This window comes from Oncorhynchus mykiss, chromosome 4 (genome assembly GCF_057628025.1).
Source record: "Oncorhynchus mykiss isolate SJ-2025 chromosome 4, ASM5762802v1, whole genome shotgun sequence".
Lineage (NCBI taxonomy): Eukaryota > Metazoa > Chordata > Actinopteri > Salmoniformes > Salmonidae > Oncorhynchus > Oncorhynchus mykiss.
In genome coordinates, this window is record NC_143025.1 from 69,151,777 (window position 1) to 69,170,937 (window position 19,161).

General features: G+C 39.0%; 1 protein-coding gene across 2 annotated transcripts; it reads right to left on the bottom strand.

Moving 5' to 3' along the window:
• Positions 1-1,845: 1,845 nt before the first annotated feature.
• On the bottom strand, positions 1,846-18,750 carry LOC110522262 (proton-coupled zinc antiporter SLC30A2-like). Of its 2 annotated transcripts, XM_021600514.3 has the most exons (8): positions 18,337-18,750; positions 6,655-6,866; positions 5,931-6,077; positions 5,587-5,740; positions 5,131-5,395; positions 4,698-4,803; positions 4,357-4,491; positions 1,846-4,006 (listed from the first exon to the last, which is right to left on the bottom strand). In XM_021600514.3, exons 1-8 carry the CDS (start codon positions 18,420-18,422, stop codon positions 3,861-3,863), a joined length of 1,251 nt encoding a protein of 416 aa, XP_021456189.2. In that variant the 5' UTR covers positions 18,423-18,750; the 3' UTR covers positions 1,846-3,860. The 2 variants fall into 2 exon arrangements, with proteins under 2 accessions (XP_021456189.2, XP_036831736.2); XM_036975841.2 differs by lacking the exon at positions 1,846-4,006 and having other exon boundaries at positions 4,038-4,491; positions 18,337-18,715.
• Positions 18,751-19,161: the final 411 nt, after the last annotated feature.

Consider the following 19,161-nt stretch of genomic DNA (forward strand, 5'->3'; position numbering starts at 1 on the left):
AGTCTTGCCATTCTCCGTTTTCGCCCACAGGACTGCCACTGATATTATGTATTTTTTTTTTTTGCACCATTCTCAGTAAACCCTAGACACTGTTCAGTGTGAAGCCCAGGAAGGCGGACGTTTTAAAGATACTGGATCTGGCACCAACGATCATACCACGCTCAAAGTCTCTTAGGTCCTTCATTTTGGCCATTTTAACATTCACGCGGACAGTAACTGGATGCCTGTCTGCCTGCTTTATATACAGCACATTCGGAAGGTATTCAGACCCCTTGACTTTTCCACATTTTGTTATGTTACAGCCTTATTCTAAAAAGGATTGAATTGATTTTTTCCTCATCAATCTACACACAATACTCCTTAATGACAAAGCAAAAACTACTCTTTTGACATTTTTGCAAATGTATTACAAATAAAAACATACCTCATTTATATAAGTATTCAGACCCTTTTGCTATGAGACTCGGAATTGAGCTCCGGTGCATCCTGTTTCCATTGATCATCCTTGAGAACTAGAACTTGATTGGCCATAAATAAATAGACAATGTGCCTTTTCAAGGTCTCACATTTGGCAGTGCATGTCAGAGCAAAAACCAAGCCATGAGGTCGAAGGAATTGTCCGTAGAGCTCCAAGACAGGATTGTGTCGCAGCACAGAGCTGGGGAAGGATACCAAAACATTTCTGCAGCATTGAAGGTCCCCAAGAACACAGTGGCCTCCACTGTGAAAGAATTTTGGAACCTCCAAGATTCTTCCTAGTACTGGCCGCCCGGCCAAACTGAGCAATCGAGGAGAAGGTCCTTGGTCAGGGAGGTGACCAAGAACCCGATGGTCACTCTGCAGAGCTCCATATATCCTCTGTGGAAATGGGAGAACCTTTCAGAAGGACAACCATCTCTGCAGCACTCCACCAATCAGGCCGTTTTTGGTAGAGTGGCCAGACGGAAGCCACTCCTCAGTAAAAGGCACATGACAGCCCGCTTGTTTGCCAAATGGCACCTAAAGGACTCTCAAACCATGAGAAACAAGATTCTCTGGTCTGATGAAACCAAGATTGATCTCTTTGGCCTGAAAGCCAAGCGCCACGCCTGGAGGAAACCTGGCACCATCCCTACCTGGCACCATCCAAGTCTCTGAATGTCCTTGGGTGGCCCAGCCAGAGCCTGGACTTGAACCCGATCAAGCAGCTCTGGAAAGACCTGAAAATAGCTTTGCAGCGAAGTTCCCCATCCAAACTGACAGCGCTTGAGAGGATCTGCAGAGAAGAATGGGAGAAACTCCCCAAATACAGGATTGCCAAGTTTGTAGCGTCATACCCAAGAAGACTCGAGGCTGTAATCGCTGCCAAAGGGGCTTCATCAAAGTACCGAGTAAAGGGTCTGAATACTTATGTAAATGTGATCATTTTGTATTTTTTTACACTTTGTGTGTATGAGGGGGGAAAAAACAATTGAATCCATTTTAGAATAAGGCTGTAACGTAACAAAAATGTGAAGATGTGAAGGTGTCTGAATACTTTCCGAATACTTTGCACCAACATTACTTGGCTTTATCCGTTTTTTTGTGGTTGCTGATCATTTTTGCAGTCAAATGGATGTGCCCTAGAACGACAAAGCTTTGTGATAATCTGTTGTGCCATATTTCCTGCTGCTGCCTTGTGCACTACTGCGGATGTAATTAGTTGTCTCTGATTGGGACTGGAGATTAACAGCCCATGAGATTGTCTCTGCATTATCCGGAATCACTGAGAATTGAGTATTATTGGTAAAGCGAGATTTCAACGCAAAGCCTTGAAATATTGTACAAGTTTAGACCTCTGAAAATAATTCAATAATCCACCAGTTATCTGCATACTTTTATTTCAGTTTTACAAAAAACGTACCATACGTAGAAATTAAATATCAAACATTTACACACTTTTACTTATTTTATACAATAAATCAAATGTATTTACACGTTTACACAAAATCTACAGGAAATACTGATATTTGGCATATTTACAATTTCCATACAGTACAAGACAGCACTCTGAAACATTACACTTAGCTGGTGAACAAAAATGTGAGTAGACTCTTGCCTGTAATACATTGGTTGTAACATTCCTGTTATTCTAAGTCCTTACAGTGGGATCTTTCTTTGTTCAATTTCCGTATGGTTTACAAATGACAATATATTTACATTTAATATATACTTTCCAAAGTTATCAAAAGTGATCAAAATATAGATTTGTTTAATGAGGATTTTGGTGACATTAAGAAGTAGAATTCGTCTCAAATATTTGTATTGGCAGCATATGAAGATATCCTTATTACGTCATCTGAATTATAAACAACACTCATGCAAGTGTTTGATAAAGAATGTGTCAATTTCTGCTCATTTTCTGTGCAGGTTACAACATTGAGACTTCACTGTAGGCATCAAAGTACGACAAGCAGGGCGAGTTCCTTTTATATTTCATTGTGTCAGCATCTCACACAGACTTTTTTTGTACAATACACTTATCACTATACATTTGAGGAGATTTTCCACTACATTTATTGGTGCATTTCTTTTGATGAAGCTGACAGGTGTGTGAGCATGCGTGTGGTGTTAGGGGACAGTTATGGAGTAGAAAGCTGACCGACTGAGCCTCCCCAGAATTTAGGAAGGTTGTTTGGAGGCAATGTGGAGGCACTGGATGGAACTAACAAACTACTGGTACGACAAACAGAAACCCTGTGCAAAGCTCCACGGCATGTAGGCCTATGACAGCGTGGGAGTGGGTGAGGAGGGTGTATGGATGTGCTTTTGGAGAGTGTGGATAGGTGAGAGTATAGAGATGGGGTTCATTTATCTGACCTCTCTCTTCTGAAAACCCATAACAGTGCAAGAAAACGTCCATCCTGGGGCTATGACTCAAAGCAAAATTTAACAACACGTTCCACTATAGCCTATCGTCAGTGAGTTTCAAATTAGGGACAGAGAACTGTCTGAGTCTTAGCCAGTCTATTTGCCAGCTCCGCTTAGGGCATATCATGGGGCATAGATTAATACAGCCCACAATGCTAAAATTAATCGACCAACTCCTTTTGTAAATTGGCCTGTCTTGAGGCTTCCTCTTCTGAGTGAGATGAGTGAGCTTGTAGGATGCTTTCTCACACTGACATAATCCATTATTTGTACCCAAACTCTTTTCAGTTGTGAACAATACAATGCTTCCATTTGGCAGACACCCTCGCTGAAGCACATATAAAAGGCTGGGTAAGACAGAATTGGTTTTAAGGTTCTCACGTCAATATCAATGTATTACGCCAAAGAACTCCGAGACAAGCCATTACACAGTGCTGCTGCCCTAATGCACAGTGCCAGTGAGGGAGTGTTAAAGTCAAACAAAGCCAAACGGCTGTCGAACATTGCAGTACATCAGCACCAACTGGTGAAGTGGTTGCATACAGTAACTAAATACATGTCCTGATACATGTACCATTGTATTTTCATGTCTGTCTCCCTAAAATGCAGTTTCTTGTGATAGTTTTCTTATGATAATTGGCAGCCCTCTTAGGACATGGAAACTATTTTTTCAAGTATCAATATCTCCTGAATGAATGGTGTTTATGTGGGAATCTTTGGCATGATATGGTGAATATACACACGGTACAGTCGTACATTTGTTTGGGTCCTGTAAAACTGACGATGGATCAAAAATGTTTCTTGGTTTCATGGTGAGGCTTTTCCACAGTGTTTCCATTCCTAGCTTACGTCCTCAATGATGCTTGCGTATGTGTGCTGTATGTTCTTTATATTGATTGGCAACGTTTTAGAGAAGCCAAACCCGGCCCACTCCCTTTCAAACTCTCCTGTCCCCATGGTGACCGTGTGTCTTAGCCCATAGGGTCCTGGCAGTGTGTGCAGTAGGCCATGTCATCAGAGTACAACTCCACCTGGATGGTGGTGCTATAGAAACCAAACTTGGTTTGGAGGATCTCTGTAGCCTCCTTAAGGACACTCTGGGGATCAGCATTCTTCTCTGGAAAACAACAATGACCATAACAGATGTCAACAATCATCTATTTTATTTAACCTTTATTTAACTAGGCAAGTCAGTGAAGAACAAATTCTTATTTACAATTTACAGTTAACAACAGATTTTTTTTTACCTTGCCAGCTCAGAGATTCGATCCAGCAACCTTTCAGTTACTGGCCCAACGCTCTAACCACTAGGCTACCTGCCGTCCAATACCGTAATGTCTAACTGTGAAGTTATGTATGATATTTTTTTATTTTGGCCACAATTGGCAGTGTGTGTGAATGAACATGCTAGACTGTATCTGCACAATCTAAATGGATGTGCCAGATTGAGTAAAGTTGGTTTCTGACCGATGGCTACGTGGACAGAGACCAGGGTCTGTCCTGAGGTCAGGGCCCACACGCGCAGGTTGTGCATAGACTTTACCATCTTCAGAGACAGCAACACCTCCTTCACGGAGTCAAACTCTATTCCCCTAGGAGCCCCTGTAAAAGATTTGAGGACAGATGAGTATTGCATCAATAGTTCATTCACTTCATGGAACTCACGGCCATGTTCTACTGATGTATTTCTCCTTAAATAAAATATTTTTACAAACTGAGGAAAATGTCTGGATAAACATTTTATTGTTTGAATTCACCTGGACTCAGGTCAGAGCAAGAGAAAGAAAAGACTGTTGAGTTGAGTTTACCTTCCATGAGTACCCTGAAGACATCCCTGAGGATGGTGATCGTGGTCCCCAGGACAAACACGGAGAAGAGGAAGGTACAAATGGGATCTGCTACTTTGTATTCAGGCTGCAACAGAAGGTCCACAGGAGAGAGTATGAGGAGAGCAGAGGGGAGTGGTATCAGGTGGTGATGGGGTGCTGCTCTACTGATGTCATAACACATTAGGCCAGTCAGATCACAGGGAAGGTTTTTAACAGAAGAGCAATATATACCCAGCCAATTCTGTCTTACCCAGCAGGGTGATGAGATGAGTTAAACCCCTTCCTATTGAGACTGTAAATATAAATATATAAGGGATACACTTGTTGCACTGTAAATAAATACAGTATAACAATATGCCATAATGTAATTTGTACTGTAAGATGTATGTAAACACCAGTATTTGTTGCTGACCCTGAAGAAGATGACGATGGCAGCCACTAGGACCCCAACACTCTGTAGGAGGTCTCCCAACACGTGAATGAAGGCTGCTCTCACACTGGTGTTGCCATGGCCATGACCCAGAAGAGCATGGGAGTGGCCGTGACCCACATGGGAGTGGCCGTGACTCATATGGGAGTGGCTGTGACCCACAGGGCTCTGCCCGTTCTCGTCTATCTGCTGGTAGCCTGAGCCTTGGGCGTGGAAGGTGGTAGAGTGGTGGAGGATGTACGCCATGCTACAGGACAGAGGGAATAGAGAATGCTACATGTCAATAGTCTAAAGTTCCTCCTCTTAGTTTTTCTTAAATTCATATGCTTTGGGGGGAAAAGACAGCATAGTTGAATGGAATATATGTCTGACTCGAGCTGTTATTTGCATCACTTTGTGTAGTTTTTCCAGATCAAGCCGTGATAATGAACCCCTCACATGATGTTTACTATGACGGCACAGCCGGAGGTGATGAGCATCGCTTGACTGTTGATCTCATAGTCGTTCCTGACTATCCTCTCGATGGCCAGGTACACCAGCACCCCAGTCACTATCCAGATGGACATCACTGACACCAGGGCTCCTAGGATCTCTGTGGGGGTTGGAGACAGTGACGATCAGTATCACACATCCAATGACCCCTGGAAAGGTCATTTTAGAGCATTGTGACCGTGGCTATTATCATTCAGCTATTACAACATTCGCCATGTAATCTGGAGTTTAAATGGTAAAAGAGAAAGTACATTCACAGATGTTTTAAGGTGATATGTCATGGGCCTAACCTGAGCGGTGCCACCCAAAGGTCATGGTTTTGGTGGGCGGTCTGGAGGAGATCCACAGGGAGAAGAGACTGACCATCATGCTGCCAAAGTCAGTCAGGAGGTGAGCTGCATCTGTCATGATAGCCAAACTGTGGGCCAGGTAGCCACCTATAGACACATTGACACAATGGAGATGTCTCAGAGGCAGGCGCACATCAGGTCCATGTTTTAGATGCTATTGATGATGACTAGGTCTCATGAAAGGAAAATACAGACTGTGTTTTTGAACAACTAAACTATTATAATTTTGATTACAATGACAGCTAAATTGAATTTCACTTAGAGGGCGGCTGAACTTCCTGATTTGGCCTAATTTTACATTTATTTAATTAAGAAATGCTAGCGACCATGTCTGAATTCAAACGTGAGTTGGTTTCAGGGTGTGGCTTGATGTTGGTGTCTCTTGTGTGTTCGTAAATTAACTGGCTGGTGACTGTGGCAAAATTGGTTTGGCTTTGGATTTCCTATCTCCAGGGTTAGTTAGGGGTTGTCAATAAATTGCACAATGTAAATGAGACAATATTTTCATGTTGCACACCTCTAAGTTCTCATTAAATGCTTTCAATATTTGTATATACATTTTTACAATTTATAGTTGGTGGCCACGTCACATGGTCAGGAAAAGCTCCTGGCCCTAGGTATGAAATAGTATTAATCAGTCTAAAATGCTATCTTCCAGCCTTACCTATGACCTCTCCAATCATGAAGATGAGGCACACAATGGAGGCGACGTACAGCTTCTTCTTAGCCAGAAGCTTGTCATGGTTCTCCTCACTCACTGCTTTGTTACCATGGCAATGGGCACCAACAGGCTGCTTCTTCAGCTTGGTGGCACCAGTCGCATCTCCGTTTTCAAACGGGAAGTTGGGATAGTCTTCTTTGGAGTCTGGAAAGGAACTGAAAAAGATCAAAGATTATGAATACATTAGAACTAGTGTATTTATGGAGGTTGAAAAACCCTGACCTAGTGAGATCTACATAGAGGCTTAACCAAGCTAGCCGTCTTGATTACTTCCAAGTCTCGTTCTTGCTGGCATCAAAAGTATAAAAAGTATTAATAGGAGACTGAATGCGATCGGACCACCATCTAATTGGCCTCCATATAACTCTTACAGAATTTCCACGTGGATGGGGATATAGGAAATTTAATCTAAACTTATTGGATGATAATTTGTTCTTAACTAAGATAAAATAATTCATAATTTACTTTTTTTGTACAACATAGGTACAGCAGATCCCCTTATTGTATGGGACACTTTCAAATGTACTTTTAGAGACCATTCAATACAATGCTCATCATTAAAACTAAAGCAGTTTAGGTCAAAAGAGATTAGACTAATAAAGGAAATAGAGGAAGTAACAGTGCAGGAAACTGTACTATAGAGGCACAAAATAGGTTAGAGGACAAACAAAAAGAAATGGAGTTACTTATTCAAGGACGATTAAGTGTAATGTTTTACAAAAATAAAACAAATTGGATGGAAAATTGTGAAAAATGCACAAAATGTTTCTTGAATCTTCAACATAGAAATTCTACCAAAAATAATTTACAGAACCTCATTACAAATGGAGTTATCACCACATTATATTTTGAAAGAGGAAGCAAAATATTTTAAGCATGTGTTTTTTTTTCTCAGTCTCCTCCATTTCCACAGAATTATGTTAATTGTAAGGATTTCTTTCCTAATAATAATAATAATGTAAAATTAACACATTTACAGAAAGACCTGTGTGAAGGCCAACTTACAGAAGAGGGACTTTTTGAGGCAATAAAATATTTTCAGTCTGCAGAAACACCAGGGCTTAATGGTATACCAGTAGAGGTATATCAGACCTTTTTTATGTACTCAAAGATACATTATTAGCATGTTTTAATTACTATTATACAACTGGTAGACTCAGGTACTCAACAGGAAGGTCTGATTTCATTACAACTAAAACAGGACCCAGGTGATAAGTATAAAGATCCAGTCCATTTAAAAAACTGGAGGCCTCTAACACTTCAATGTTGTATTTCGCCAGGATTTTCACATCACATAGCACATAGAATAAAAAAGGTTTTACCAGATATTGTTCTTCTTGATCAGACCATTTTTTTAACATGGATTGGAGATAATATACGACAATTACTTGAAACAATTTAACATTATGAAACATCGAAGATACCAGGTCTAGTCTTCATAGCAGATTTTGAAAAGGCATTTGATAAAGTTCGACTAGAATTTATTTATAAATGCCTGGATTACTTAACATTTTGGTGAATCTCTTATACAATGGGTTAAAGTTATGTACAGCAACCCCAGATGTAAAATAGTAAATAGTGGTTACTTCTCAGAAACTATTGAGCTTTTAAGAGGAGTAAAACAAGGCTGTCCGTTGTCTCCACACCTATGTATTATGGCCATTGAAATGTTAGCTATTAAAATTAGATCCAACAAGAAGATCAAGGGGTTAGAAATCCAGGGGACAAAAATAAAAGTGTCAATGTATGCTGATGACTCTAGTTTTTTCTTAAATCCGCAATCTGGAACCATGCACAATCTCATCGAATATCTTGATCACTTTTCTAGCCTCTCTGGATTAAAATCTAATTATGACATGTGTACTATAGTATGTATTGGATCGCTAAAAAAATACAGTGTTTACAGTACCTTGTAGTTTACCAATAAAATGGGCGGATGAGGAAGTAGACATACTTGGTATTCACATCTCAAAACATCTAAATGAACTTAACACAATTAATTTCCATAGAAAGTTAGCAAAAATAGATGTGATTCTGCAACCACGGAGAGGGAAATACTTGTCTATTTATGGAAAAATCACATTGATTAACTCTTTGGTCCTATCACAGTCTACTTACTTACTAATGGCACTGCCTACTCCAGATAACTCGTTTTTAAATCATATGAGCAAAAAATATATCATTTTATTTGGAATGCTAAGCCAGGTAAAATTAAACGTGCCTATTTATATAATGAATAGGAGTTTCAGGGGCTAAAATGATGAACTATTAAAGCTTTAAAACTTTCACTAAAAGCTTCACTCATAAGTTATACTTAAACCCAAACTGGTTCTCCAGTAGGTTGCCTAGTGTTAGCCTAGTGGTTAGAGGATTGGGCCAGTAACTGAAAGGTTTCTAGATCGACTCCCTGAGCTGACAAGGTAAAAATTGATAGTTCTGTCCCTGAACAAGGCAGTTAACCCACTGTTCCTAGGCCGTCATTGTAAATAAGAATTTGTTCTTAACTGACTTGCCTAGTTAAATAAATGTTCAAAAATTGCCTTTATACAGATTACAACTTCTCATTTCCGACTAATTGAAAATTTGTTTAAAGTTTCGTCCTTTCTTAAACAAGCCATACACAGCTGGTTACAATTTCAGTTTTATCCTCCAGAAAAGATAGAACAAATGTTATGGTTAAATTCAAATATACTGATTCATTTATTTTTTTTTAAACATTCTTTATGGAATTTTTTTTTAAATTGTATTATATTTCTTAATGATTTTATGAATAGAAATGGAGGAGTTGTCACATATGCAGTTATTGAAAATATATGGTAATATCTGCTCAATACAAATTTACAACCAACTGATTGCAGCACTACCACAAAATAGAGGAGGCAAGTGGAAAAGGTTGGGAACTTGTTTGCCTGACAGATATTAAAGATACAAATTGGCTGAAAGGAACTTGCAATAAATAGAAAAATATACCAGTTTCCTCTGAGGACAAAAATGTTGACAGCTGTGCCATACAGGTTGCAAAATAAATGGGAGATTTTCAATGTACCAATTGCCTGGCACATGGTTTATGAACTGGTACAAAAAAAACTACACTTGATTCAAAACAGAGTTTTTCAATTTAAATTATTATATAACATTCTTGCCACCAACATAATGCTATATATATATATATATATATATATTGATTCTGTTTCATCGCAACAATATCTGCAGAGCTGAGATTGTTGTATGCCCCATATATATATATATATATATATATATGGGGCATACAACAATCTCAGCTCTGCAGATATTGTTGCGATGAAACAGAATCAATAGATAATTTATTCTGGTATTGCCCCTATGTAGCTTGTTTCTGGTCACAGGTTCAGGAATGATTTCATAAAATCACAACGTGCACTTAAAATGAACCTTACAAATAGTAGTGTTGGGCGATTTGGAAAGCATTGGTCAGTCAATAAATAATACTCGTAGGAAAGGTTTTAAGAAATTGAAAATAAAAAAAATAATATCACATTTACATAAGTATTCAGACCCTTTACTCAGTACTTTGATAAAGCACCTTTGGCAGCGATTACAGCCTCAAGTCTTCTTGGGTATGACGCTAGAAGCTTGGCACACCTATATTTGGGTAGTTTCTCCCATTCTTCTCTGCAGATCCTCTCAAGCTCTGTCAGGTTGGATAGGGAGAGTTGCTGCACAGCTATTTCCAGGTCTCTCCAGAGATGTTTGTTCGGGTTCAAGTCCGGGCTCTGGCTGGGCCACTGAAGAACATTCAAAGACTTGTCCTGAAGCCACTCCTGTGTTGTCTTGGCTGTGTGCTTAGGGTCTTTGTCCTGTTGGAAGGTGAACCTTTGCCCCAGTCTGAGGTCCTGAGGGCTCTGGAGTAGGTTGTCATCAATGTTCTTTCTGTACTTTGCTCTGTTCATCTTTCCCTCGATCCTGACTAATCTCCCAGTCCCTGCCTCTGAAAAACATCCCAACAGCATGATGCTGCCACCACCATGCTTCACCATACGGATGGTGCCAGGTTTGCTCCAGAAGTGACGCTTGGCATTCAGGCTAAAGAGTTCAATATTGGTTTCATCAGACCAGAGAATCTTTTTTCTCATGGTCTGAGAGTCCTTTAGGTGCCTTTTGGCAAACTCCAAGTGGGCTGTCATGTGCCTTTTACTGAGGAGTGGCTTACATCTGGCCACTCTACCGTAAAGGCCTGATTGGTGGAGTGCTGCAGAGATGGTTGTCCTTCTGGAATGTTCTCCCATCTCCACAGAAGAACTCTGGAGCTCTGTCAGAGTGACCATTAGGTTCTTGGTCACCTCCCTGACCAGGGCCCTTCTCCCCCGATTGCTTAGTTTGGCCGGGCGGACAGTTCTAGAAAGAGTCTCGGTGGTTCCAAACTTCTTCCATTTAAGAATGACGTAGGCCATTGTTCTTGGGGACCTTCAATGCTGCAGAAATGCTTTGGTACCCTTCCCCAGATCTGTGCCTCGACACAATCCTGTCTCGGAGCTCTATGGACAGTTCCTTCGACCTCATGGCTTGGTTTTTGCTCTGACAGACACTGGCAACTGTGGACCTTATATAGACAGGTGTGTGCCTTTCCAAATCATGTCCAATCAATTGAAGTTACAACAGGTGGACTCCAATCAAGTTGTAGAAATATCTCAAGGATGATCAATGGAAACAGGATGCACCTGAGCTCAATTTCAAGTCACATAGCAAAGGGTCTGATTACTTTTGTAAATAATTTATTTCAGTTTTTTATTTGTAACACATTTGCAAAATGTCTAAAAAACAGTTTTCGCTTTGGGGTATTGTTTGTAGATTGACGATGAAAAAAAAATGTAATACATTTTAGAATAAGGCTGTAACATAACAGAATGTGGAAAAAGTCAAGGTGTCTGAATACTTTCCGAATGCACTGTCTATAGCATTTATATAGCATACTTACAGTAAGTCTACTGCCCCGTCATAGAATCCTATTTTCATAAAAGATGATGCTGCATAACAACATGTAGACTATACGCTATAGAATGGACTTGCAGTGGAACTGGCTTTTTTAATATATATGTATTATACAATGGGTGGGTCTAATCCTGAATGGTGATTGGTTAAAAACCTTCCAGACGGTGTCTACTTCACTAATTACCACCGGCTAAATCGATTATGTTAAAATGTCTATTTACTCTTCTCCATCTGACTGTGCAATCCACTGTCTCGTCAGCCCAGCCAGACAATTTATACACTTCATCTCCACTATAAAAAGCATCTAGACGTTATCTTACATTTCTTTTAGACTAACATTTTGTTTTCAACAGTGGATATTTGTATAAACCTTATTGTCTGCCTCCAACATTTGCAACATTGAATTTGAATATTGAAACAATCTCCAGCTGTCCCATAGTAATGAACATGTTGGGAGTTGGGATGAGACAGACAAGCAAGCAGCATTTCTCAGACAGTTGAAATCATGAATCAGTTGTCATCATTTTCATGGATATATACAAAGAAATGCCAAGTGAAAAAAGGTCAAACGCAACTTAGTGCAGCTATTTTGCAGTCTTTCCAGCTTCAGTTTGAAGTAATTGTGTTAGCTGCGTTGTTGGCTAGCTCCTCTGAACAACAGTGTCCTGATGAGTGAGCACATATTCTATGCCAGGCGAAATCGAACCTCATTAACTTATTGTTATGGATGTATCCAAATAAATGTCACTAGAAAACAGCTTAAACAAATGCAGCTACTTTGCTATTATTTTGGCTGCATTTTTTGACATGACAGTAAGTTAGCCGTGGTTGGCTAGCAAGAAAGGGATAAGAACGTTGCCAGCCAGTATGGCAATGGAACATTTAGAACGAACGACTGGGTCGCGTCCATAGATACAGAACAAAAAGACTGAACTAATGGGTCCTGTCTCTGTCAGAACAGATAGAGCGAACGACCAGGCGGCTTGGGTAGCAACCCTAGATTTGTGTCGGGACTGTACCTTGTGGAAGGATGAAATAGTATGAATAAATTCATCAACATAACGTTTTTTATGAAGTAGGTTTGATATTCCCCAACTGTGTTTGTATCACCTGAGAATTACATAAATAGCACACTACCACGTCACCGTAAAAGATCAGATTCAAATTAAACCAGTATAACAAATGCCGGGTAGCCCCCCCCCCCTACACATGCGCCATGTGTAATGGGGATAAGCAGGATGATGAGACTAATGAGGTGGAAAAAACGCAATTTTGGCTTCTAGGAGATAACCCAGCTTTGGGCCGCGACTCCATCAGTCCAGAGCCCAGGGACACGAAGGCTGAAAGGAGTCGGCCGAGTGGAAAACTGCTTCTGTTTAATCACACCATGGGGAGACGAGAGCAAATACACCCCCTCCCATCCTAACCCAACGCAGAGGCTATTCAAAATGTCCGTCTGTCACACACACACACACAGAGAGAGAGAGAATATATACAAACATAACATAAACCCTCGCTGTGAACACACACATACACACACTTTACATCAACACATTGCCTAACACTGCAGAGCAAACATGATTGGTTAACCTCAGGATCGACTCCATTCAATTGAACAAATGGAGGGCTTGTCTTTAATGAATATGTTTTGGGGATTTCTATACAACAGTTCTCAAAGAAGGGATCTATGTCAGGTTAAACCTTTCCCATTTCAATCAGTTGCTGTGTCCTTGCCCAGATCATAAATAAAACGCTTTACGTAATCTAGCTTGTTGCCATCTTCAAATTAGGATAAATCCTATGAGACCTGTCCATTTTCACAGCCATGTGAACTCGTCCATTTGCAGGATATCTTCTGATTCAGTGCAGTATCATGTAATTCTTGGCATTACACCATACTGTAGGCTACACTGACAAAACATCTTTGTCCTACAAAGAAAATAAAGATTTGACAAATCAGCATCACTGGCTCATTACTGTTTAAAACATGGATGGTCTTATACACAACCAATATTTACATCTTGTCCAATCTGGAACCATTCTAGAACAAAGATTTAGAATGAATGCAAGTGGGTTCAATGTACTCCTCAAGGGTTATAAAGCAATGTCTTGTACAACATTGGTATCTTCTTCCTCTTAAATAGTAACTTTCACACTGTATAGAGTTCTACATAAACGTTCCCTGGCTCAATTCAATAAATGTTCTTGCTCCTTTAAATCATCATGCAATAGTTTTTTTAAGTAAAGATACAAATATTATGTATTTGGTGTAGAATAACGTGAGCAAATGTATCTCCAGGTTTCTGTGCTCAAGACAAGCAGACTAAAGGGCCTGCCTGAGGAGAGACTCAGCAGTGCATGAAATTATCCAAAATGTATGAGCATTCTTCAAAAACAGTACATTATTACAGAGTTGGCAATTGGCTATGAGCAAGGAAAAAATATTTATGTTGACTTTCATTATAATTTATTCAGCCAAATAAACCTGGTTAAATAAAGGTGAAATAAAAAAATAAAAAGAGGATGTCTCATCAAAAACGCATATTTTAATTATTTTTTTTACCAATGGGTTAATATGTTCATTGTGTAATCCTCTAAAAACAACCAATGGTCCAAACCTCACGTCTCTATCATAATCCGTTCAATATGAATTGGATTGAGTTTTTACCTTTGTAGGTTGGTCAAAATTAGAGAGACTAAATCCATGGAGGCCAGACAAAAATGTTTTGTCATAAATCAGGAAAATAGTATCTCGTAATCTAGGCTGGATGCTGTGAGAGAATTAAAGCTCCGGACAGGTTTACAATTCGTCATCTTTCTTCTCATAAAAAGTTATGGAGATTAGATATATACATAATGATTGTGACACAATACATGTAGTATTTTAGTATACGGTTTTCATATTAATGCGAAGTTCCTGTTCTTTTTCAAAGAATGTTCACAAAAACAGGAGTATATCTTTGAAATGTCAACGTACTTCAAGCTTTTTATTTGAAATGTCATCACCAAAGGAGGGTTTTCACTAGTCTGGGCAGAGTGGGTGGACACCCTACCAAATGCTTTAAGATCATGTGAGCACAATTAACTAAATACATTTACAACAGACTATAAGACAAACAGTTTTTACTTGTTTAGATTATTAGTTAGCAAACGTTTAATCAGCTGGATAAATAACAAAATTATGTTTGCTTTGTTCATTCTGGAGAGCTGTTGCCACTAGATCAACGACACTAGATGCTTTGGCACATCACATGTCAGGTTAGGGAATATACATTTTTTATTAAATCAATAAATGTGATGTATTAAATTGTGTAATATATCAGATGGTGCCGTGTTGTTCACAGTGGTGGTCACAATAGGAGTACCCCATATCCCGCAATCAAGTGACCAAATCGCCCTCTTCAGGTCTCATGTTATACGTTTCATAATGTATATTATGATGTATGTTATGATTATGAATATTGTGATGTAAACTCATATCTGACATATATATATATATATATATATGATTTCACCTTTATTTAACTAGGCAAGTCAGTTAAGAACAAATTCTTATTTACAATGACAGTCTACCCAGGCCAAACCCTACCCCGATCGACACTGGGCCAATTGTGCACCACCCTATGGGACTCCTATTCAGCCTGGAATCGAACCAGGTTCTGTAGTGACCCATCTAGCACTGAGATGCAGTGCCTTGGGAGCCAAAGGTCTGACTGTGATCAGATCTTATAGGTGTAAATGGACCAGATCGGGATGAAGGACGCATGTTAGAGGCAGGTACTGTATACAGGGCTTAAATACATTTTTGTCGTAATGTTTTGTGATGTGTCGTGCAATAAATGTTGTTAAATTAGTAATTATCCTTTTTTCTTATTTTGTGTTTTACGGTGAAGTAATCCAAAAGTAACTGAAAGTAATCAGATTACGTTACTGAGTTTAGTTAATCGAAAGTAACGTTACTATTACAATTTTAGACAGGTAACTAGTAACGGATTACATTTCAAAAGTAACCTACCCAGCCCTCTATATAGGCTTCATGTAACCTTAGTGCCTTCTATTGAGAGGGATGTTCGAAATAGGTCTATCATCATAAGGCCATTAGCATTACTGTTAGACAGACTAGCGAGGCCCCTTTTCAAGAGTGATTAATCAAAAATAGTTATAATCTACCATTTCTCAGACACAATACTGCCCGGTTCAGCCTGCCTACAAACCCGAGTCTGATGCTGGATCCCAGCCAGTATAGACTTCACTGCAACAAGGATCTGCTGTTGCTTTCAACATTTTATAGGCTAAAATTGTTCTCTCCTAATTCGATTTATTCGAATATCGTGTTAATTCGTCCATTTAAAAACAGATTATTGACTCCAGTTCCATCCTCTTGCAGCGATGATTTCCAATGCATGGGTGGCTCTGTGGCTGTAGACCGACCATCCTGCTTTGCTGATCTGGCATGAAGTCATGGTGACACTGCAACAAACCCATCCCACCCCCACATAATGTCTGCACCAAATAACTAGAATTAGATGATAGGGTCTGCACACTCAAACAAACATGCCATAAACATTCTCCATTTCATGCTGCAATGCTTTCCAGGGGTTGTTGGTTCCTGAATCATCAATCTCTCTCATAGCTATTACATCAGACATGGCATGCATTGCGTTGACAAACAACCTAACTTTAATTTGTACTCCTGTCTTGCAAATAATTGAATCAAAGCTCAGAAAGATTGTTTCAAAGTCCTCTTGTCATTGTTGAATGCACACTGCGCTCACTGGTAGTTTTCCTAACAGGACCCAATTAGTCTAATCATCTGCACAGTTTTTGACACTTGTTTAGTAAGAGCGAGCAGAATGGCACATGTGCTGGTGCATATGGAGGGTCGAAATCAATAACTTTGACCATTAAAACAATTAAAATGAAATTAATGTTATTAAAATGCCGTATTTCCAAATAGTTTCGGTCTCGGGTCATTACACGTATTTTGAAGTAATTGCAGACATTGAAATCGTTATTAGGTTATATCAAATCTGCGACCTAGGCCTATAAGGCTATTGGCTATTTTTACATTATTGGAAATGAAATGCTGTAGGCGGGAACATGATGCGTGCATCTACGGGGTTAATTAAGCGCAGGCATATTGCCATTCTTTACTGCAATTTAACTAAGTAGGCTACACAGCATTCACACAAGGAAAATATATTAATATCGGGGGCATTTAAGATATTTATGATTTGATTAAGATATCTATTTTGGCTAGTGTTTAACACATCTAATTGGACATAGTCAGGTCTCGCACAATCCAGGATAGGCCTTAATGACCCTTGTGATGAGCCGGCTGCCACATGAACTTCCATTACGTACGCCTAATGTTATTATTCATTGTATTGTAATACATTTCCAAAATCAATAAAACATCAAGGATTCTATATGACTTGCTGTGACAGGGGTGCATTCTTTAATTTCACGTAAAATAGTGAACTTGAGTGCCACAAAACACGAGCATTTGTCAAAGAAATGTTATTCTTCCCTGTCCATGCCGAAATCGAATAACCTTCACTCATTTGTGTTTTCACCTTTACAATAATTTGCCTTGATTTAGGGAATCGATTATCAAACACGATATACTCAAAGAATAGACTGGTAGTTTTAGATGAAATTAAACAAATGTGACTCATTATAATAGCTAATGTAATGTATGGTGCTTTGTTATTTTCAATATAGGCCTAAATGTTGAATATAACTAACTAAACCGGACTTTTCCCCCCATTAAATAAATATGAAAAGACGATTAGATAATTAGATAAGTAGTATTACAATTAACATTTTTTTTATTTTTTAACTTGACGTTCTTAAATCAATTTTATGTTCTCTTTGGCAGCACATTGTAATGCCTATGCGTTTTTTCATTCGAATAATATAGCCAATAAAATAGTCTATAGCTATTCAGGGGTGTTTCACCATTCCCCCTATCAGATCTCGTAATGAAAGATTAGTTTTTGCCAGTGCTCAATGAACTTCCCTCGGGCCATCCGTCAAATAGCCTACTGTCCAAAACGAAGCCAAGCATGGAAATGCATTTGTTCATTCCCATAAAACATTCCACACACGGACAACATAATAAAAGACTCGGCGTGAATAAAGCAACGTTAGGCTACTATAGATATATACAGTTCAATTATGCTGTGTCCTTGGAAATTGTAGGCTATGTGAATGTCTTCTATTTGCATGAGCTTTGCCCAGCATGTTACTTCATGGTAAGATACATTTTCGTTGCAATACCGATTGTTTCATTCTATCGGTTTGATTTTGGTAGCCTGCATATAGATCTACAACAATTACAAAAAGCTACACTGGCAGCGCAAGATAAATAGTTTACACCAACTGCCATGCACCTTAGCCTATACATGCTCTCAGTTTAATAAACCCTTGTCTGCATTTTAAAAATATAGAGAGAGAGGTCTACACAATTATGGCTGTATAATTGTATTTATAAATTAAAATGAAATACTCCCTCTGAAGAATGCTGATAGAATGCACAACCTATCAGCATGTCATCTACAATAAACCTAAAACCTATAATATATAACATCTACTGAAGATTATTTAGTTTGATATAAAATGATCACTGCTCAAACATGGAAAAAATTGCATTACCTTTTCAGTGAATACATTTTGCCATTCTTCTCGCTAACGAGGTGAGACTTCTCTGAATTTATTTCTGAATTCACAGTGGTATCCATGGCTGTCTTGTCACGGTTGTATCTGGCAAATGAAACAGAATCTGAAGATGCGCACGAGTTTCAGGGAGATCAGTCTTACTTTATCTTAAATGACACGGATAAAATTCGTCCAAACCATTCCAACTGTGCTAATAAAACTAATTAAATTATTAATGGCAATAAGTATCACCGTTTGCAAATATGGGACCCGATACGGACTAGTAAATCGTCTGCTCTCAATTCTACTGCTGTAGTATAGGCTATGATAAACTTGGCTCTGAATGTGCAGGCTTTGCTTTGGTGCAGCTACAAGTAACAGCTGTCTGGAAACAGCCAAGCCCATAAAGGTATCGACAGCACGTGTCGACGTCAAAAAATGTGCAAGATGTTTCTGCAGCTAGACTATGCTAATTGAGAGGAACAGCACGTTCAGAATTGTGATTTGGTCCTTCGGTGCGGTGCAGCCTGTAGGCTACCTATTATTGAAAGTTCAATTAACATCGTGGATATTGACCATAGCCTATAGTTTATTCAACAACGCTTTCCAAATTAAACGACATTGTCACAACATGCAAATGGCATAAGACATTCAAAGGATAAAAACATTGTATTTTTTTGCTAATTCAATTTCAAGTTGCAACTAGGCCAGTGACAGGAGCACACCAGAGTAAAACCATGCGACATTTTCTTCTAATGCTGTGTCCAGAAAAAGATTATGAGTCATATCCAATGATGTGTATAAACTCTGGATGACTGACAA